This window comes from Polypterus senegalus, chromosome 3 (assembly GCF_016835505.1).
Source record: "Polypterus senegalus isolate Bchr_013 chromosome 3, ASM1683550v1, whole genome shotgun sequence".
In the NCBI taxonomy this organism is placed as follows: domain Eukaryota; kingdom Metazoa; phylum Chordata; class Cladistia; order Polypteriformes; family Polypteridae; genus Polypterus; species Polypterus senegalus.
In genome coordinates this window covers 33,336,368-33,359,457 of record NC_053156.1, presented here as the reverse complement: position 1 = coordinate 33,359,457, position 23,090 = coordinate 33,336,368, and the positions used below count along the sequence as shown (strand labels likewise).

The 23,090-nt window shown below is 39.9% G+C and overlaps 1 protein-coding gene across 1 annotated transcript in view; it reads left to right on the top strand.

Moving 5' to 3' along the window:
- Positions 1–23,090, top strand: part of LOC120525005 (acetylcholine receptor subunit beta-like) — a 94,515-nt gene that overhangs the window by 5,295 nt on the left and 66,130 nt on the right. Inside the window, exon 2 of the mRNA XM_039746926.1 lies at positions 15,761–15,894. Within this exon, the coding sequence (XP_039602860.1) occupies positions 15,761–15,894 (134 nt within the window). The remainder of the gene's footprint in view (positions 1–15,760; positions 15,895–23,090) is intronic.

Genomic DNA, 23,090 nt, shown 5'->3' with positions numbered 1-23,090 from the left:
GGAAGAGAAGGATGTGGCTGGACTTTTTGACTGTGCTATTTTTCGATCGATTCTATTGTCAGCAGCACCTTAACCTTTTATTAACTGGGCATTCGTAGAGGAGAAGGATGGTGCTCGGCCACCAGATATAAAAATGGCGGTGGGTTATTTTTTGTCCCAATCCAGTCCACTGATGCTCTTTGAGAAGAGGAGCTCCTCTGAAGACTATTCTTCTGGACTCTGGTGGTATTTCTGTACTCACTATCCAAGTTCTGGGAAACAGTTTATTAAAAGGAAGTGTTCTGAACATCTTTCTATCTTTTAAGCACTGTTTACATTTCCAGAACCATTTCCTTCACTTACAGTAAAAATTTTTTCGAGGACTGTAAATATCATCGTATGGGGGTTTGTCCGTGGTGTTTGTTTAATACTTTTGTTATGATTTTTCTTTACTGTGTTTGTAAATAGTTATTAAAGTAAATAAGGAATATTTATATATTTGTGTGTTGGATGTGTTTAGTCCATATTAGCATTTTCCTGGGGTGGTGTTAATATTTGGGTGGCGAGGTGGAAATACTGTAGGGCCTAGGCGTTGGTCTGATTCTATCTGTCCCTCATTTTATAAGCATAGCTGCTTCTTTGCCATGTAAATCTGGTGGCAACTTCCGCGCTTTCTAGTAGTCGGGTTTTGGGGGTGCATGAGCTACAATTCTACAGACCAAATATGTTCACAAAAGCTTTAGTAAAATTTCAAAGCAAAATGATTAACACAAAAATAGAGAAAAAGTCGATATTGAAGGAAAGAAAACTTTTTGTTTAAAGAAATTTCTATTTAGGGCTTACTTATCTCGTTTCGTGTTTCTCAATGTTCGGTCATGCATTCGTACTTTCAAATGTTCATATCAAATTGGTCAGAAAACTGTGTGCCAATCTGCTATTTGCAAACTCATCTAACAGTCCATGCTAGCAATAAGTCTATTTCCTCACTTGGTTAATTAACACCCTGATATAGATAAGACATTTCTATTTCATATTAATTTACAGAGGGTTAAAGATTATACCATTTTTCTAAGTAACTATGAGAAACTCATATTCTATTGAAGTTAAATGTGAATTTAGCATTAACATGACTTTCTAGGATTGGCTCTTCCAGGCAGGTTTTGAAGCCACTTGGCTTGTTTGTACCACAAGGGTGCTAGCAGTGTGTGGTGTGGTGCTCTGTTCATAGATCACACTTCAGCATTTAATGTTAATCACTGCGTTTGGAGTTGCGTGATACTTCATGGTCATGGTTGCCTAAACCTTGGTGCTCTTTCACCTTCACATTCCTTTAGATATTAATCCCCGCCTTTACTACGAGGGACATTCAAAAGGTTTCCGCACTTTTATATTTTTGTTGGAAATAGTGAAGGCAGGAGGAGTAGTACTTGGGCATTACAAAGTTGGTATGACGCTGGGAAAATTGCATCGCAAGCGAAGGTGACTATGTAGAAAAGTGATGGAATTTGTTTTTGAAATTCTTAATACATAGAGTAAAAAAAAAAGTGTGGAAACTTTTTGAACATCCCTCGTACAAGCAAAGCAGCCATGAACTTTCTACTTACCTTACAATCTACAGCAAAGTCTTCTTCAGGATGCAGAACTCATTTGGCTGCCTTTAACTTTCCAGAGAAGTTCAATGTGCTGATATGGTGGTGACAATTCCAACTGGAAAGTCATGAAGAACTTTCTGATGGAGCACACAAACACCTTGAATGCAACCATGTAAACTAACTTCACCAAATTTAGAACTGAACTATAGATAAAACAGGCAACAATTACCAGGGCAGCTTGTTTTCTGAGGGCTCACGTCTCTGGTCGTTGTCCACCCTTTAAACAAGAATGACTGACCAGAAAAACAAGACACACCAGCACAACATTTGGATTGTAGAGCGTAAAGGCACTGTGGATCGTGGCAAATTCAACTTGTTTCCATCCAGGATGTGGTTTCCAAACCTTTGTGACTTCACCCCTGAGATGATAAGGGCACAAACAATCTACTCTGGCTGAGTTAGACTCACCTGGGTCTTGTCCTGTTGTCATTACATTTTTAATGTACAAGGATAAGCAGCACATCCTAAAAGAGTCTCATCGTGTTCAGAATGCCTGGACCTTAGCCCTGTTATAACACAATGCAGACATCTGATACGCCCTGCAATTAGGAAAGTAAAAGAAGATGGCCCTTCAGGTGCTTCTTCTCTACCCAGCAAAGATGACATTAAGCCATGGTACAGTGCACTGCACATACGATTCTCTGGATGAGGCTCATGAAGTGACAGATAAATTCATCACCAATGGCACCTATCCATGCAGATGCTCACCACTTTGTTTTACCGTTTAGGTCCTGTCCACATTACCAGAATTTCATTGAAAAACACTGAGATTTATCTCCATTTTCAGCTTTTGTTCACACTAGCCCAGCGTTTTGAATCCCCTAAAACAAAAACATTTAAAAAGTATTGTAATGTGGACAGGCAGAAACACTGTTTAAAAAAAAAAAAAATAATACTGCAATTTCCCTCTAATTGATTAGCGCTTATTTCGTGGCACATTTCTGAATGGATTCTACTTATTATAGCATCTCATTTACAGAAAAGTCACTTTTCATAAAAGAAAAAAATATTCTAATTAGTCAGCTTAGAAAAGTTGCTTTCTTTCAATGACACGTGTTGAGCTGCTTCTCTGTAATCTAAATTGTGCTTTGTACAGATTGAATGCTACATATATGCACAAAAGGCAAATAAATTGCTAGTGGTTGCAGTTTTGCAATAAATCCTGTGGCTGGCAGTGTTACTGTTGTTGCAAAAAATTCAGAGGCACGTGAAAATCAGAGTGTAAATAACTCAGTTGGCAGCCTGTTATCAGTCTTTGTTACTTAAACTAATCTGCTCAGTTAGGAGGAGCACAATTCGCAGCAAAATTAATAACAAGGCGCTTAACAAAGTAGATGAGTGTAGAATGCAGCCAAGCTCAGAATATTACAGGACAGAAAGGGACACGAAAGCACAATGCCATAAAGAGAGGATATAGACACATGTGGGTATGCCTGCATTTATTCATATTCATTTTCTCTATTGAGTGTGTTTTACAAATGTTGTTTGGTACAAGATGCGCTTCAATTGCTGTGGACTGCTTGCAATAAATCCTGTCATAAATGACCATAGAGTTGATCACTTTTGCTTTTAAGTTTCGCTTTAATATTTGCTTTTATTTGTTTTTATTTAATGACAACATGACCGTCACCAGTTCTGAAAACTGTTACTTTCAATTGTATTCAGCACATTGATGTCACAAGGGTGGCTCCTTTAATAATTTGTGCCTTTTTCGATGGTGTGAATATGCTATCAGAGTTCAGTGTGTGTTAATAGTTTTGAAAGAACATAATACACAAGAGAATTTGATTTTCATGGGGCTCTAAAGCTTTCACTGCACAGTTCCTTCAATGCTTTTTGGCTCGATATGCGTATGCCCAGTGTATGTAAATGTCTACATCCCATGTGTTTTCGGAATTTCAGTATGAATAGGGATACTTTTTCAAACAATGTGAAAATTTCAGCATGGACAGAGATCATTTTTGTTTAAAAAATTCCATTTTAAATGAAAATGTGTTAATCGAGACATAGCCTTAGTATGTTCATTTGTTCCTGAGTGCAGATAAGCATGTTTTTTTAAGCCTATTACAATTCATGTACTATTTGTAGTTAGACCATTAGAACAATCTGGAAAGGAACAGGCCATTCAGCCTAACAAAGCTTGCCAGTCTTATCCACTTAAGTCTTCCAAAATAACATCAAATTGAGTTTTGAAAGTCCCTAAAGCCATCCAGTCAACCACGCTACTTGGTCACTTATTCCAAGTGTTTATGGTTCTCTGTGTGATGAAAAATTTCCTAATGTTTTGTACAAAAATTACCCTTAACAAGTTTCTAACTGTGTCCCCATGTTCTTCTTGAACTAATTTTTAAGTGACAGTCTCAATCCACTGGACTAAATCCCTTCATAATTTTAAATACTTCAATCATGTCACCTCTTAATCTTCTTTTGGTTAAACTGTGAAGGCTCAGCTCTTTTAATCTTTCCTCATAATTAATCCCCTGTAGCCCTAAAATCAGCCCAGTCACTCTTCTCTGGACTTTTTCCAGCAGTTGTTGGAAGCATTGCCACATCCACCAAATGCTGAACCATCTGGATTGAGACCCAAGTGCAACGGGTGACACCTCAGCACCACACTGGAACAATGTGAGGTTTTTTTACTGCCCCAAAGTTTTCCCTGTAAGTTGGAGGACCAGCTTGCAGGGTAGCATGAAGATTAGCATCATACCCAGGACAAAGCAATTTCCAGCAGTGCTATGTCCATTTTGTAGCCTGGAGTTCAAAACTGCACACAGTACTCCAGATGAAGCCTCACCAGTGTGTTATAAAACTTGAGCAGGATCTCCTTGGATTTGTACTCCACACATCAGGGCGCTATATAACCTGACATGCTGTTAGCCTTCTTAATGGCGTCTGAACACTGTCTGAATGTTGATAGTGTCGAGTCCACTACGACTTCTAAATGCTTATCATAAGGTTATGATTTTCACACATCCCATTGTGTATTCAGTTTCATTGGGACATTATTTTTATGCTGTTCACCTGCAGTGACTTTATCCACTTCTTTCTGGTAAATAATTTACACTCCATTGCTCATATTCTGGATTTACACAGTATCATCTTGAATTGTCGGGTGCTGTTTCATATCCTTGTCCTTTCTGCCATACTTTAATATTTTTTATCAACAGTGGACCCAATTTTCCATAATCCTTGGCTGTTTTGTCAATTTTATGCTCAGAGGGACTGGATTGGGTAAAGAGTGGGGCCTCTGATTCCCTTCTATTGTTTAAATTTGTATGTTTACATGATCGACAGGGTATCTCTGTTGATTGATTGGGTGTTTGATGTTTAGAGAGGAGGATGGAGTTTCCGGAGAAGTATTACAGGATATGGAACAATCTGTTTGGGATTCTGGGTCAGGATACACTAAATTCAATGATATTGTGAGTTTGCAAACCATTGAGCACCATTTTTTTCCTTTCTCTCTCTCTGATCTTCTTCTGTTTTTCTTTAGTTATTTTTATCATGACTAATCTTAACATTATTTTTTGAAACATCAGGGATCTGAACTTGGCCTCTCATCACACGTTTGCTAAACTTTCTTCACCGATATCGTACAGATATAGCCCTAATTCAGGAATTGCATTTACAGGGGGTTGATGTTCACTGATGCCAAAACAAATGCTCTCATGTTGCAGCTTCTTCAACAACTTCCTCCAAAAATGCGGTTTGCTCACTCTTTTCAGGAGAAACTTACAGATCAGAATCTTTGAAGTAGGTAATGATGAACATTGCTATGTCTTAGCTGAGATGGGGAGCCACAAATTGACGATCATATCTGCATATGCTTATACGTTTTATCGTTCTTTGCATTTTCCTGATCTTGCCAATCAACTTCTTAAATTCCATGACTATGAGTTGCTGGTTCTATTTGATACAAAATCAGTAATTAATTCACTATTAGGCAAAGTCCCTCCACTGGCGTTTCAGTACATTCCCTGTTCCACCATTTCTTGAGGTAAAATTTGCGCCAACCTCAACTTAGTTGATGGTTTTTGCTTACTAAATCCTTCAGTAACAGAGTTCTTTATTTTTTTATTTTTTTCCTCTCACCATAAAACACAATCTTGCATTCATTATAAACTTGTCTGACACTCTTTACCTCGATCATTTTTGAATGCTTATTTAATTTCATCGGGTCTTTCAGATCAACTTCATTCTTCTTTATGTGCTCCTCCCTGGCAATTCAATGCATCTTTTTTTTTTCTTGTAAATAACAAGGTATTTTGGGAGTAGCTTGGAACAAACTAAAGAAATTTAGTGGTCAGTAAGTGATCCTTGTGTAGTTTGTGAGGCACGTAAAGGATTTATCCAAGTCTTCACTATTGTATTTTCATCTCATCATTCCCGTATTAAATGGCAGGTAATCTCTGATTTAGAATCAAGCCTTTCGATAATGGAAGGAACGCATCCCTTGTTTGGTAACAACCATCTCAGGCTAGAGATTGTTAAGGTTAGAAATGAACTCAATGTCCTGTTGATTCAGAGAGCAGAGTTTCAACACACAAGGACCTATTATTATACATAGGGTGCCAAGCCCAGGAAATTACTTGCACTAAGAATTAGAAACTGCAACACATTTGGCACAATCCCCCCTATTAGGACTAAATCAAGCCTAGCATCTACTGATCTTCAAATTATTCATAAGGAATTCCATGATTATTTTAGCAATTTCAATGTCCCTAACATCCGTCTACAAAGAGTTTCCTGACAAGCTACCTCTTCCACACCTTACAGATGATGAAGCGCATCTCTTGGATAGCCCCATCAACATAATTGCACTCAAGGAGGCTTTGTACTCCATGGCTGCATGTTAAGCTGTGGGTTTGGATGGGATTCCATCTGAGGTAATTGTCTTCTTTTGGAAACAATTACTGTATCTGTCCCTCTTTTTTTTACAGCATCAATGAGGCAACCTCATCTGGTCATCTAAATTCATGAGTTAATATGGCTGTCCTTACATTGCCATTAAAACAAAGCAAGGATCCTACATTATGTCAGACTTTCAGGCTCTTCTCATTTAGCTAAAGTTCTTGCCTGTCACTTACAGAAAGTTATTCACAAATTAGTTCACCCTGATCAAGCTCACTTCGCTAACTCCAGATAATGTTCAGAGAATTCTACATGCTGTTGATTCTGCCCAGAATCTCAAGACTCCCACAACACTCCTATCACTTGCTACAAAGAAGGTACCTGATAGCATAAACTGGCCTTTCTAGTGGCAGGTGATTGAGAGAATTGGTTTCAATAATGTATTTGTAGATTTTATCAAAACACTATATTCCTCCTCCTCAGCACTTATTAATAAAAACATTTCATTCTTACACCCCTTCCCCATTATGTAGACAGTGTGAATATAACAACATGGGTTCAACAACTCAGAGATCCAAGGAGTCAAATGACAAACCCATTTAATGAAAGATGGAAGAAAAATGTGAAAATAAATAGCACATGAGGGTGCAAAATTACATCAACTGTATAAAGTAAAGGATGAAAGGTCGCAGTGCAAAGGACGTTCTCCTGGTTCATCATGAACAATATGTTCTGGTTGCTTGAGTCCTTTTAAGGTGGAGACAGGATAAGGTGGGATCCGGAGTAGGCAAAAGTGGAATTGACGTCATTGGTCCTCTGGTCTACAAACCTCCATACTGTGGATGAAGTATAAATGATGGCATCCCCTTTTGGTTTAGGGTGGTATTGCTAAGCATTTGAGAGCCTTGACGGTGACACCCAAGCACTCATGTGTGACAACAAGGAGGTCCACGTTCCCCTCCCCTTTTCAATCTATCCCTAGAACCATTGGCAACAGCGATCTGCAACTCTTAGATGTTGATGCTTGTACTTTGCTACAAATCTACTGACAGAATTTCTGTCTATGCTGATGCTTTTCTCCTTTACCTGGGTAAGGTGTCTTCAGATATTCCTATTATTTTAAACCTGTTTAGAAAAGCCAAGCAAAATGACACTTTTTATTGGCTAACTAAAAAGATTACAATATTTAAGCTTTTGAGGCAACTCAGGCCCCTTCTTCAAATTTATGAAAACCTCTCTGGTTACAAAATTAACGTGAACAAAATCCTCACTCTTGCCACTTAAAAGCCTGCTTACCTCCATTAATTTCCAGTTACTAGCTGCTTTAGGTAACTAGGGGTGGAAATTTCTGCATCTGTTAGTGCAAAATCTTCCTGTAATTATCATCGCATATACAATGAAGTCAGTGCTTTTATCTGTCACTGGACCAGCATGAAGGTAGCCCCATACTTTAATTCTGTGAGCTCCAAGATTCCGCTTTCACTCCCTCCTCCAAATTCAAAAATTAGATCCTTTATTTCCAACCTTTTATGGAATGGCAAAGGACCCAATCTTAAACATTCAGCATTAATTTGAAGTGACTGGTGTCTCTACCTGATATGGAATTCTACCAGTGTGCCTTCATTGTTCGACCTGCCTGGTCCTGGATACCCTTTCCCTTCCCTCCTCTATCATAGTTACATACTGGACCCTCCATTGTTGCTCCTCACTGTCTACTCTCTTTGTTCGATTTAAAACGTAGACAAAAGCCAAGCAAAATGACACCTTTGATTGGCTAACTAAAAAGATTACAATATGCAAGCTTTCGAGGCAACTCAGGCTCCTTCTTCAGGCTATTTTTATATACATACTCGGACAAGAAACAACATTGGTAAATCTTTAAATGAGAAATCTTAAATGTAAAAAAATAATAGATTAATTCAGGCTGGGATTAATTTAACAAGAGAGAGAAGAACAATGTATGGTCAAGATCTTTGGATAAGATAACTGTCCAACAAAGTCTTTTGAAGTTTCTAATGAGTTTTTCAAAACAATATGGGACTGTAGGCAGGTTATCTGTGTCAGTCTGAGAGATGCAAACAGTCCTCATACCTTGCTATAAAACTCTTGTCTCTGTTCAAGCCATGTTGTAATGTATTAAATTTTAGCATGAGTTTAACTTCCCATAATGGCTAATGGTACAACACCCTAGTACTACTTCTATTTAAAACCAAAGTCCTATAGACTTTCCTTTGGTCCTCTCGTCTCCTATACCCCCATTTTTGTGTGCAGTAGTAAAATGGCACACTTGCATCCCTATTTTTCACAATAATGCCTTTACCATTGGTGTCCACCTATGTGTTTACCTTGCTTGGAAGTCTGCAGGAATTAGTATATTTGGTGACTTATTTACTGATGCCGTGCTCCTGTCATTTCTGACTCTCCAGTCCCATTCTTCTCTTCCTTCCTTTTCTTCTTTCTTTTATTTACGGATTCATTTATTGTTAAGAACATGCAGTAACTCTCTTCCCTCTAGTCTGCCTACCTATTCTTTCAACTCCTAATCTCACTCTTTCTCTCTCTCTAAGAGTTCAGTCTCCAGCCTTGATAATGTATTGTGTAAATCAGCTTTTAAACATCTCCCCTTAATTTCAGATTGGCATAGAGACCAATCTCCTACCACTACTCCTTTTGCCTGGGAGACCAAATTTCATGATATAAAATGCTGTTCCTGAAATCCCAATTATCAAAAAAACCCAATTAACGTTTGTTCATAGACGTTACCCTACTTCCCGTGAGTGCTACCAGATGGGTCTTGAACCTGATCCTCTCATCCCTTTTGAACATTGAGTGTCTCAGATGCTTTTCTGCACGTGCTGTGGTTCTGCTGTCCTGTTTTTTCCCCTTTTTTTCCTGTGTAAAAGGAAACACATAGACCAAGATTAAGGGTTGGGGATTCCGTCCCCGTATATTGTAAATCTCTTTGCCAGTAAAGAAAAATCAACAACAACATTTATTTATATAGCACATTTTCATACAAAAAGTAGCTCAAAGTGCTTTACATAATGAAGAAAAATAAAAATAAAAGCCAAAATAAGAAATTAAAATAAGACAACATTAGTTAACATAGAAATGGAGTAAGGTCCGATGGCCAGGGTGGACAGAAAAAACAAAAAAAAAACTCCAGACAGTTGGAGAAAAAAATAAAATCTGCAGGGGTGTCAGGCCACGGGACCGCCCAGTCCCCTCTGGGCATTCTACCTAACATAAATGAAATAGTCCTCTTTGTAGTTAGGGATCTCCCGGAGTCACTTGATGTTGATGGTCATACAGACTTCTGGCTTTTAATCCATCCATCATTGTTGGAACATCACAGTGCTTTGAGTAGATGGTGGTGGCGCAGGCCACCATCAAAAGGACACTGGAAAAGGAAACAGAAGAGAGAGTAGGGGTTAGTACAGATTTTAGAGCCACCATGAATAGTTATTATAATGAATTGGATATACAGAGTATCAAGATTTTTATTACAGTGAAGTTATGAGTAAGCCATGTTAAAGTAATGTGTTTTCAGCTGTTTTTTAAAGTGCTCTACTGTATCAGCCTGGTGAATTCCTATTGGCAGGCTATTCCAGATTTTAGGTGCATAGCAGTAGAAGGTCGCCTCGCCACTTCTTTTAAGTTTAGCTCTTGGAATTCTAAGCAGACACTCATTTGAGGATCTGAGGTTACGATTTGGAATATAAGGTGTCAGACATTCCGATACATAAGATGGGGCGAGATTATTTAAGGCTTTATAAACCATAAGCAGAATTTTAAAGTCAATCCTGAATGACACAGGTAACCAGTGTAGTGACATCAAAACTGGAGAAATGTGCTCGGATTTTCTTTTCCTAGTTAGGATTCTAGCAGCTGCATTCTGCACTTGTTGCAAATGATTGATGTCTTTTTTGGGTAGCCCTGAGAGGAGTGCATTACAGTAATCTAGTCGACTGAAAACAAGCGCGTGAACTAATTTTTTTTTCTTCCAATGATATAAGAGGTCTAACTTTTGCTATAAAAAAATGGTCAGTAATGGATTATACACAAAAGACAACCAGTAGGGCGAACACAGACATTTTTTGAGGTGGGAATGCTGGGAAACAGGACACTGAGCATCTTGGGATGGCAGTGATGTCATCAGTGGAGGACCGGAGATAACGGTCCGGACGTCTGGCTAGGGTTTTGGAGACAAACTCAATGGGGTGCTTTCTCATCGTTCCTGTTAAAATAAAATAAGACTGGTTAGTACAGCGTCACAGTCCCCTGTCTTGTGATTTCGCGCTGCTTGTCGGGTCTGTTAGCTGCTCCCTAGTCGCTCGTGTTTGACACCTGCTTCTTGTTTTCTTTCCCATCTGTTGATGTTCCAATATTGCCTGAAAATTTAATTCTTTTAGATCTGTCCTACTTTCATTTCACCTCATACTAGCAGAACTTATCTGTTTAGACATTCTTGCCGCTAAATTTCTTGCCTCAGGATTGAAATTCCCTGAGATTTTCACATGTGACATCTGGATATGTATTTTTTACAGTTTATTACATATAAAGTTTGCTGTGTATCATATGAACAAAACTTCCATTAAAATTCTTGAGGGCTGGTCTGCTTCTGTTCAGTCCTTTACATCCTGGATGTCTGCTACTCACTAATGCTACTGTTGCATGGGAAGTAGGGGTGTTATCTGTTTTTGATTTCTTTTATAAAGGTTCTGTTCAACTTTGTTCAATTTAGCATTTTGGAAATATTCAGTAAACAATTAATCACATAAAAAACAATATTACTCACTATTTTGAAACTGCTGTTGTCTGTCGTGACTTCACCTAAGTTTTGTTTCCAAACTTTTCTGCAAAGTTAAAGTAGGAAAAAATATTGTTTTTTGGATTAAATATGATTGGTGATCCCAATTAATTCTGAGATTTGAGCCAACTCTGAGGTTATGACCAATTGATCTGACCCTGGGGACGCGTTAAAACTGTGATTTATGGTGAGACATACTATATCTGCCTTTGGCTTAAAAAAGAAAACTCCGCATAAAAAACAAATTGGGATTCTGCTTTACAGATAGAAATATAGCACTAGCAGCAGTGTTTTGTGGACTTGGTTAAAACATATGACCGTGTCCTTCAGGGTGTCCTATGAGGGCTGCTTCGGGACTATGGGTTATCGGGCCTGCTGTTGTGGGCTATTCACTCCCTGTACAACCGGAGAGAAGGCTTGGTTTGCATTGCCAGCATTTAGTCAGAATTGCTTGCAGTGCGTCTGGGATTCTGCCAGGGCTGCCCTCTATCACAGCTTCAGTTCATAATTTTTATGGACAGAATTTGTAGGAGCAGCCAGGGAGTGGAGGGTGTCTAGTTTGGTGGCATCATGATCATATCTCTGCTTTTTGCTGGCTTCATTGGACTGTAAGCTCAGACATGCGCTGTGGGGGTTTGCAACTGATTGTGAATCAGCCAGAATGAGGTTTAGCATCTCCAAGTCCAAGGTCATGGTCCTCAACCAGAAAAGAGTGGGGTGCTCTCTCCAGGTTGTGGATGAATTGCTGCCTCAAACGAAAGTGGTTAAGTATCACGGGATCTTGTTCACGAGTGACTGAAGAAGGGAATGGGAGATAGACAGGCATATCAGAGCAGTGTCTGCAGTCATATGCACATTGTATGGGTCATTCATGATGAAGAGGGCGCTGAGCGAGGCTCTCCATTTACTGATCAGTGTACATTCTGTGAAGGCGAGGTGGCACTACTGAGCCCCAAATCCCAAATAAAAAACACAAAAACAAGTCCTGGGTTCAGCCCAAATGTGTATATATTACAAAAATACCTTTTAGAAAGAATGTGTACAGTGCCTCTCTTTTTCTCCACACTGCCAATCCTCCAGCTGAGTCCTGCCTCCCTTCCTCCCACCTCATTAAAAAAAAATAAATCATTCACCAACTATTATATCACTTTCAAAAATGAAATACATCTGAAATGGATTTTTTAAAAATATTATGTTGCCATTATGAATATATGTTACAATATAGTTTTTTAATGTTTTTTAGGGTGGCACGGTGGTGCAGTGAGTAGCGCTGCTGCCTTGCAGTTAGGAGAACCAGGTTTGCTTCCCGGGTCCTCCCTGCGTGGAGTTTGCATGTTCTCCCCGTGTCTGCGTGGGTTTCTTCCGGGTGCTCCGGTTTCCTCCCACAGTATAAAGACAAGCAGATTAGGTGCATAGGCGATCCTAAATGGTCCTTGTTGTGTGTGTGCCCTGCCGTGGGCTGGTGCCCTGCCTGGGGTTTGTTTCCGGCCTTGCACCCTGTGTTGGCTGGGATTGGCTCCAGCAGACCCCCGTGACTCTGTAGTTAGGATATAGCGGATTGGAAAATGGATGGATGGATAGATATTTTTTTTAATATATATAAATGTATTTCTCCTTTAGTAAAAACCTTTTGTACGCCCCAAAAAAAGAAGTCAATAGGCAAATATAAATAAATACTGTATACCTACTTTTTGTCGTACGTGTATTTTATTATGATTATTACAGATTTTCATTTTTTTACGTCGTTCAAAAGTATTTCTTTTTGTGTTTTTTGACATTCGGATGTGGTCATCCTTTAAAGCCTGCAGAAGCAAAAGTATATATAAAGAATTTTAAAAAGCGGGTTAAGTTGGGCATCCTCATTTAAAGAAAGCAGATGCACATGCAAATGTAAACTTTTTTGGAAAGCAGGGTGGGCATCCCATTTCAAAGTCTGTAGAAGTGAATGAATATTACAATGGAATTACTCATGGAAGGCCCATTAATTTATAACGATTGTACCATATTGCTTGGCTGAACATAATGGAGTGCCTTATATGCTTGTGGTGGAAGCTATCACTTCTTAGGTAGGTCCGTCTGTCTGTTGGTTTGTGAAAAACAGAAGTTACAAGGGTGTTGTCTTGCAGTTGAACGGTGGTGCCAAGCAATACGGTACAATCGTATTTGCTCAGTCCCAACAGACCAGGATAAACAACTGCAGGAGCTCAGACAAGATTTCATTAGACAAGGTTATACACCCAAAACAACAGACACTCAAATAAGAAGAGTTACTGCTATACCCAGAGACAACCTTCTGAAATATAAAAACAAAGACAACAAGAACAGCATTCCCCTTGTTGTCACCTGCAACCCACATCTTGAAACACTTCGAAAAATTATAAAAGAACTTCAGCCAATGCTAAACAATGACCAAACACTGAAAAACGTATTTCTTGAACCTCCCCTCCTGGCATACAGACAACCACCAAACCTGCAGCAACTAATTCTCTGAAGCTCCCTAAGTGAACCAACAGCAAATGGCACATCTCCCTGCCTACAGAAAAGATGTAAAACGTGTGCTCACATTTATAATACAGACCGTATAGTTATACCACACTGCCGACTAGAACATCACATAAAGGGATCATTTTCCTGAAGGTCATCTAATGTGGTCTACCTAATTCTCTGCATGACACTGCACTCTGTGCATGAGAAACTGGACAAACACTCTGCCAGAGAATAAATTTACACAAGTTCCACATTAAACATGGTAACACAGATGTTCCTGTAGCGGCCCACTTCAACAGCCGTGGACACTGTGAAAGGGACTTTAAAGTCACAGTGCTTATGGGCAACTTCAAAACACAGCAAGAGAGAAAAGAATGGGAAGTTAAACTCATGCTAAAATTTAACACATTACAACATGGTTTGAATAAAGACAAGAGGTTTATGGCCAGGTATGAGGACTGTTTGCATCTCTCAGACTGACACAGATAACCTGTCTATAGATCCACATTGTATTGGAAAACTCATTAGAAACTTCAAAAGACTTTGTTAGACAGTCATCTTACCCAAAGATCTTGACCATACATTGTTCTTCTCTCTCTTGTTAAATTAACCCCAGCCTGAAGGAGTCCATTGATTTTTTACATTTAAGATTTCTCATTTAAAGGTTTACCAATGTTGTTTCTTGTCCTAGTGTGTATATAAACCCAGGGAACTCCAGTTTCTGTATTACATCTCACCTGAACAAGGGGCCTGAGTTGCCTCAAAAGCTTGCATATTGGAATCTTTTTAGTTAGCCAATAAAAGGTGTCATTTTGCTTGACTTTTCACTACATTCATAATGGCTAACATGGTACAACACCCTAGTACTATAAACCCTGTTAGCTAATTTTTCTTTTTCTATAACATCACCACATTTCAATCAAATCAGTCTAAGAATTTTTGAGATTTTGGGATATTTAGTTTTTCTGTTCAACATGGAGCTGGCAGTTAGCCCTAAATATTGACATATCAATATATTTCTTCTTTGTGGATACCTACTGTCTTAGATGTACCATTGTGCCAAATTTCAGCTTTTTAACTAAATGGGAAATAGTGTTTAGTTGAAGAGTGAGTGAGTGGGTGAATCAACTTTGCATTTTCTCTCTCTCTCTCTCTCTCGATAGATAGATAGATAGATAGATAGATAGATAGATAGATAGATAGATAGATAGATAGATAGATAGATAGATAGATAGTGTAAGATTAAAATGGGCATCCTAGCTGGGTAGGAGCATGGTTAATTACCTGGATGGGAACAACGGATGGATTGGCCAGCAGAAGCAGGGAATCGAGAGTTGTTCCATTCCTCCATATGCTAGGTGGTAGAGCTCCTTGTATGGGCACGCAGTCGGGACACTCGTAGCGATGCTTGAGACTTGGAACTCAGATGTGTAGCCCTTTTGGGGTCCCTGGCTACCATTAGTGGACACTGTCAGGGGAGAACATCGCTACTTTTTCTATGGCCCAGAAGTGCTTCCTGAAAGACATCAAATGACACCAGAAGCATTCCAAGGTCTGACACAAAGGGGGTCCGCAGCCTCACTTCAATTGAGCCAGGAGACAGCGGGGAACACTCAGAGGAGGTAGAGAGGAGGAAGAATTGCTTGTATTGTTGGATTTCTGTATGTTGTGGGTTATTACTGGAGAGAAGATTGTGTTTAAAAGTGCTTTTGTGAATAAATATTCTTTTTTTTTATTCATATAACATGGTGTTTTACTGTATCTTGGGTTTGGAGCTTTCTGGTTCTCTCTGGTGGTCACAATACTTGGATAGATAGATAGTGTGTGTGTTCACACTGAGATGGTCTGACACCCTGTCCAAGGACTGTTCCTATCTTGTCCTTTTTGGACATACTCCAGCTTTCCAGGAACCTGGATCTGGATAAGTATATTTAGAAGATGGATTATGCTTATTTAATTTTATATGCTTTGCTCTGTTTAGATGCTTCTGAGGCAGAGAAAAAGCTGATGGCTGCACTGTTTAAGAACTACAACTTAAAAGTCATTCCAGCCCCACAGCCTGATGAGAGGGTGGTAGTCCGTGTTGGTATGACCTTGGCATCATTTGGCAGCCTGGTAAGAATATTTCTTTCTATTTTCTCTTGTTTTCATCTGTTTTAGAAATTAGGCAAGAGATTACAGGTCTTTATTGTCACATGCACAACAACAGCATAGTGAAATTCTTGTGCCACAGCCGTAGTAATGTATAAATAAATACAGTAAATAAAGTATATCAGAAAATATTAATTCATTAATCAATCAATCAATTAATTAAGGGATAAAAAGTAATGTAAAGTACAGTGTCACATAAACTAGCAGGTGGATACATAATACAATGTAAGGCAAGTAGGATCGAGTTAGTGAGAGCTCAGAGACCTTATGGCCTGGGTGAAGAAGCTGTCTCTGTGAGGCTCCAGTAGCACTTCAAAAAAGGCAGAAAACAAAACTGGGGATGAGCTAGATGGCTGTCAGATGGATCAGAAATGATGGATTCAGCTCTCCTCACAAATCTGGTTGAGTTGATGGTGTGAAACTGTGGAAGGTCATCCCTAATAATTTTAGAAATTGTATGGACAGTCCTTTGAAGGAGTTTCAGATCCTGGCAAGTCAGGTTCCCAAACCACACTGTGATGCATCTGGTTTGGGTATTTCAATAGTGCAGTAGTAAACTTTCACTAGTGTTTTGGCTCCCACCCCAAAGCTCTTTAAGCTCCTCAGGATAAAGAGTCTTTGCTGAGCCTAATTGAGTATGCAGGTGAACATGAAGGACAGTCTATGATCTGGACACCCAGAAAACCGAAGCTGCTAACTGTCTAGAAAGTACAGCCATTGATGCAGAGTGGTGCGTGACTATCTTGTTCTTTCTGAAGTCACCAATAACCTCCATTGTTTTGTTGACATTCAGGGAGGGGTTGTTGTTAAGGCACTATGTAGTCAGATTTTTTACCTCCACCCTGTAGGCAGCCTCATCATTGTCACTGAAGAGGCCAATCATTGTGGTGTTCCTTGTGAATATGATGATGCTGTTGCCCTCATGCTTTTCTACACAGCCATATGTGAATGGACTGTAGAGCAATGGGCTGAGGCAGCAGTCTTATGGAACCCTGATGTTGGTGAAAAGCATGAAGGTGTTATTGATGCCAGTCCTCACTAATTGGGGTCTATTTGTCAGAAAGTCACAGATGGAGTTGCTTAGACCAAAGTCTCTGAACTTCAGCACCATGATGGAGGACACAGTGGTGCTAAAGGCAGACCTATAGTCAATGACCAGCATCCTGACAACTGTAGGTGTTTTTCCTTTTCAGATATACCAAAGCAGTGTGCATGGTAGGGATGATGGCATAATCTATAGATCTGTTATGCTGAAATGCAAACTGTAGCAGATCAAGGGTAGCAGGGATGCTGTAGTTAATGTGGATCATGACCAGTTTCTCCAGAAACTTCATCACCATGGAGGTTAAAGTGATGGGCTGATAGTTTTTTAAGGAGGAAACAACAGATTTCTTTAGCACAGGCACAACTGTGGTTTTCTTACAACACAGCAGCCTCATACATAAGGAGAGTGACAAGTTGAAAATGTCAGTGTACGCTCCTGACATCTGGGTGGCGCATACCTTCAGGACATAGGACTTTGCTGGCAGCTTATCAGGGTTTAACACATTTGAAGGTTTTACTCATTTAGGTCTCTGTCATCTCAAGGATTGTTCTGCTTGCTGTTAGAACTCAAAATATCATGACACTCACCAAGTCAGAGCATTCACTTCATTCAAGAGCAAGGCGGTGATGTCCGTAGGCAAAACTGACGCTCTGTGGTTTATGACCACCTGCAGACCTTTTCACAGTTGATGCGAGTCGCAAAATCATTTCCCTGCCTGCTTCTGTACTGAGTCTTTGCCGCTTTGACTCCCTTCAGTAGTTCGTACCCGGAGCTCTTGTAGAGCTCTGTGTCATCAAGCAGTATTTCACTCTCTCAGGTACATGCAAACAACTCTGCTTTTGCAAAGCTTCTGATTAGAGAAGTAGCATGCAGTACGGATAGGCACACACACGTCCATATAGAACCTGACATAATCCATCACCAAGCTGGTGTATTCATCCAGATTCTCAGAAGAATCTTTAAACATTGGCCAGTCAGTCAGATCCAAACAGTACTGTAGTTTGGAATCGTGTTCCAGAGTTGAGCACTGCACTTCCCTCACCACCTTAACGTGCTTAAGTACCTGTTTGTAAGCAGGCAGCAAAAACACTAATGTGTGGTCAGACTTGCCAAAATGTGGGTACAGGATAAACTTGTAGGCATCTTTAATTGTCGTGTAGCAGTGATCGAGTATTTGATCACCCCTGGTGAGACAGGCAACATCCTGGTAGAACTTAGAGAAGACTTCCTTGAGGTTGCAATGGCTAAAGTCACATGTGGTGATGGAGATCACTCTGGGTGCTGGCTCTCTTATTTACAAATTGCGGCATGCAGCTAGCACAGCCGCAACAGCCATGAGTAGTACCAGATTTGTGACCAGAACATCATGTGTGGGTGGGCATTTGGCTTGTCTGGGGGGGCAAAAAATATCCATCCATCCCCATTTTTGTAGGGGAGGTCAAATAATAATAGCAACATAGTTTTATATAACATATAAAAACAAAAATTGTGGCATAAATCATAACCTATTGTTCAGTAAAATTAACAGAGGCAATGGAACTTGTATTATTATTTTTTGTGAACAAATATAGAACTACATCTACAAGGTAAATATCAATAAAGTCAAATGTATACAACATATGAGAGCAAGAACAGAAACGTGGCTCATTGTAGTCATTAGGAAGGCTATGGGATATAAGTTTCCAGTGTTTAACCTGGATATTATCTACAGGACCAGTCTGCGGTTACTCTTGGCAAATTCTAAAATAAATTCATTCATGTCTAGATGTTCTGTGATGTTTTCTTCATGTGCCAGAATGATTACATTTCTCTTCCTTGAATGCAGTATTGTTCGGCGGAGTGAAGTGAGAATGCGGTTCAAAGTAGAGAAAGTAGAGAAAGAGCTTTCGCATGCAGCTGAAGACACACCAATGATGAGTGCTGTGACATATAGCAAATGCAACATAGGCAAGGCCTCTTTGTACTGCTGAATGCATTTGCGTGCTTCAGAGAGATTAGCATCAGCTGGCAGTTTATTGATCAACATTGCTTTTGCCACAGCAATTTCATTTTGCAAGCTCATGCTGTTTTGCTATGTGCCTGCAAGTGCCTGAAGTGGTTTCAGGAGAGAATGATCAAGACATAATTCTGATTTTGGCAGGAGAAGCGATGTGGCCCTCAATAATTCAACATTTCTCTGAGAGAATCTTGTCTCCATTTCTACAATAGCTCTATCAAGAATGCTGAACATAGCCCTTTTAAAAGTTTGATAAGGAGCAATTTGTTCATTACAGTCACCATGCCCAAGCATAGACACGACAATACTATCATCAAGCTGTGAATTAACTTTCCATTTCCTTTTGAGCGAATTGGTAGGCCTACTTCACACTGAGAGAAATGCTCAATTGCATTGGCTGGTTTCAGCACACCAAGCACATGAAGGAGGAATTTTCCTGTATTGAAGAAATTCTGCTTTTTTAATTGGGTCAAAAGACCACATGCCTCTATGCACATGTTAAAAAGGGGCAGTGTCAGCCTCTGCTACCTCTGAGAGAAGCCCCCTTATAGCTTCCTCATTGTTGACAATGGACTTTGTGACATCATAATGACTGGTCCATCGTATTTCTAGAAGTCTTTTCAGTGTGGGTGTATTGTATGTCTGTGAAACATAATGTCTGTGACAAAATGTGTTCAATGAATTTGACCAGTCAAAGAGCTTCTTAGCCAGAGGTTCTGATTCCATTGCATGTATTACTGCTAAATGGAGCTGGTGGTTGTAGCAGTGTACATATGGAATGTACTTACCAACTTTGTTTTGTAACAAACCCTGGACACCACGCCTTGCCCCAGACATGACAGAAGCACCATCAAAACACTGACACACTAAATTGTATGGGCTGTAACCTAACTCAGAGAGATGTGACAGAATTTGGTTACAAATATATTCAGCATGAAGCTGATTTAGTTCAATTAAGCCATTCAGGTGTTCTTCAGGGAAGGAGTTCTTGACGAATCTAATCACTACAGACAAATTCTCAATGTTACAGCGATCCCTGGTACCATCACTTTTAATGCAAAGTACAGGAGAGTCAGCTTTTTCATATTTGGTCCTGATATCTTTTACCACCATTTTGGCAAGAGTCTCAATTATTTCTTTTTGAATTACATTGGATGTGTATTTAGCGTTGTCTGGGATGTATTTTACAATTTCTGCAAGGGATCTTTTTTGATTGTGTAATCAAAGAACTTAAGGAAAAGTCCCTCCTCCCCACCTACGTGATTGTGACCACGCAGATCCAGTTCATTGATTGCAAGGAACTGAACGGCCTCCCCAATGCTTTTCACATAATATCTATTCTTTTCTATCTGGGCTGGACCCAGTAGTTTCTGTCCGGGGCCGATACTTTTGCCATGTGTAGCGGCTTTAGAATGGTTGCTGATGCTTTAAGGGAAGACAGACAGATTCTGCCATTTATTCTACAAAACAAGCAGTAAGGAGCACAGTCAGCACACGCAGCATCAGGCGCTTTCTCTGTCTCCTATAGAAAGCAAGCCAAACAATATGCTAATGAGGCTGGATCTCCATTAAACCAAACACTTTTAAAATCCATTTCTGCCGACTAAAAGTGACGACAGAACATCAAAATACATTAATAACCATATTACGTGATGTTTCCATGCAGTTTCAGACAGAAAACACTAATTCAAAACTTGTCAGCTTACACGAGAGATGGAGAGTATTAAGAAGCGCCTTACCTGCAAAAGCGTCATCAAACATTTGCCAAGAGTCTGCTGTACACTGCATGTGCGTCCTATGGGTGTTACATTAATTAAAGACCCCCCCACTACAACAGGCAAACAGGAAGTATATACAAAAGATACAATGAATGCATTCACATTAAACAAAATTCACAATATATAAAGCAGAAGAATTTCAGTATATAAAAAAATACTTTTGAGAATGTTCACAAAAATATAAAACATAATAAACTAACTCAGCCACACATGCAGACATGGCTCTGACGTGTGGGATACTAGACGGGTTTTTGTGGATGCTGCCACCGTCTTTTTCTAGAGCTTTTTTCCATTTAATGTAGCCGTGTTTGGTGAATATGTCCTCGCGGTCCGAACTGGAAACACTAAACTTGCGGCAGGCAAAGTAAAAGCTTGCATCACGGACAACAAAATATTCAAGCCATGGTCGATACTGATACCAGCTTGCACTAAAACATCTGAGTGTCTTTCCGAATGCGCACTTGGAATAATTAATTAAAATTGGCTGGGATGGGCTATCCATATTTAAGTCAGGCAGACCGGACTGTATATTTTGTTGAAGGCAGAGGTTTGGAATACCCGACACAGGCGCAGAGCTGGAGGATTGTGTAGGTTTATCTACATCTTTTGGAGTGTCAGTTCCTGACGTGGGTGCGCTGTGCTCCGTGTTGGTAGCAGCAGTGCTGGGCGCAACCGTGGAGCTAGCAGCTTGTGGAGGGACAGAGGTTGAAGATGTCTGCTTTTTAATAAGGCACCTATGCATAGCCTTTGGTGTTACCAACCAGAAAATAATAGAAAAATGGTATATATACGCTGTTTTAATTATAGAATGCGGTCAACAGTTTCAAAATGTGCAGCAAAGTGAACTGTGAGCCGCACGGTGCCTGTCTAATTGGAAAGCAACTCAGTTTTGAAAATCAAATGTTATTTTTCTCCAGAGTTTTCATTGGACAGACAGAGCATTTCGCAGGGTGGGCGTGGCTTGTCTCTGGTGGGGCACGGCTTGTCTTTGGGGGGGCAGTGCCCACCCCAGCCCCCCCGTGGTCACGCCTCTGAGCAGTACTGAGGAAAAGACCAGAACTTGTCAGATATTCCAAAACAGCTGAATGGGACTGGGAGAGCACTTTTATCTCAGTGCACCAGGAGCTGTCAATAAAATATCCCACACCACCTCCATTTATCTTGCCAGTGATTGCCACGTGGCTGTCCAAACAGTGCACAGGAAAGCTCTGAGGTTGAATGGCTGTATCTGTGGTGTATGGGCTTAACCAAGTCTCAGTTTAACAGAACACATTGCGATGGCCGACCCAATCGTCTGGACCAGCAACAACAGGAGGAAATCAGAGGCCATTTTGGGCACAGTCACAGCCTGGTCAGGTTGCCCCCTTGCCTTCCTTTCATTTGCGAGGTCTGCTAATGGTCATTATTGTTTCGTCCGTATGCATGGTTAGAAACAATATTTTCAGGTAAGTGGAGGATATTGAAGGTTAGTCATCATATTAGTCATCTATAGTTAAAAGTTATCCGGAGATGCATACTGAATTATTTTTTTTTAATTCTCTGCCTCCATTATTCATTCAATATGGTTAATGACTTGTCCTCTTGAATACAGATTGCAGATTTCCTGATCCATTCACTTATATTACAGGAATGAGAATTCAGAGCTGTCCCTGAGCTCACCTTTCTTTAGTGTTGAAAGAAAAATTAATCTCTTCCAATCTCATCTAATCTAGTAGTTCCCTGTAAATGATTTTATACTTCATTAGGAGTGTCACAGGTGGATAGAAGCAGGCGAGCGTTTACCTTACAAAAAAATTAACTTACCTCATTAAATATGAATACATTTGTATTAATAATGGATGCAATAGAGGCCTCTCAGCTCTGGGGTTCGTTTCTGTGTGTAATTCAAATGTTCTCCAGATGTCTCCATACATTTTTTTCATCTACTCTGACATCTCAAAACTGTGCAAGTTAGACTGTTGACTCCTGGTGTGGCTGCGTGTAGGTGTTTGCTAGATTGTCCTACAAGGCACCAACTGATGCATCTCAGTTTAGTGAAGGACCTTATGAGCTTGTAATTTAAAGCTGGTTTAGAAAATAATCCTTTTGATATTTGGTGTGATAGATTTGTGCACCACAAAGAGTTGATTCCTGCATTGTGCTAGATGCTGTCTTCAGTGACCCTAAATTGGAAGAAACAGGCGTGACAATATTATGTAAGGCTGTGAAATGCTCCCTGTGTGTAGCTTGCATGTTCTTCCCATGTTCATGTGGGATTCCTTCAAGTGTATTGGTTTTCTCCCCTAGGCCACAGACATAGAGGTTAGCTGAATTGGCATTGATGAATTGAAACCTGATTCAT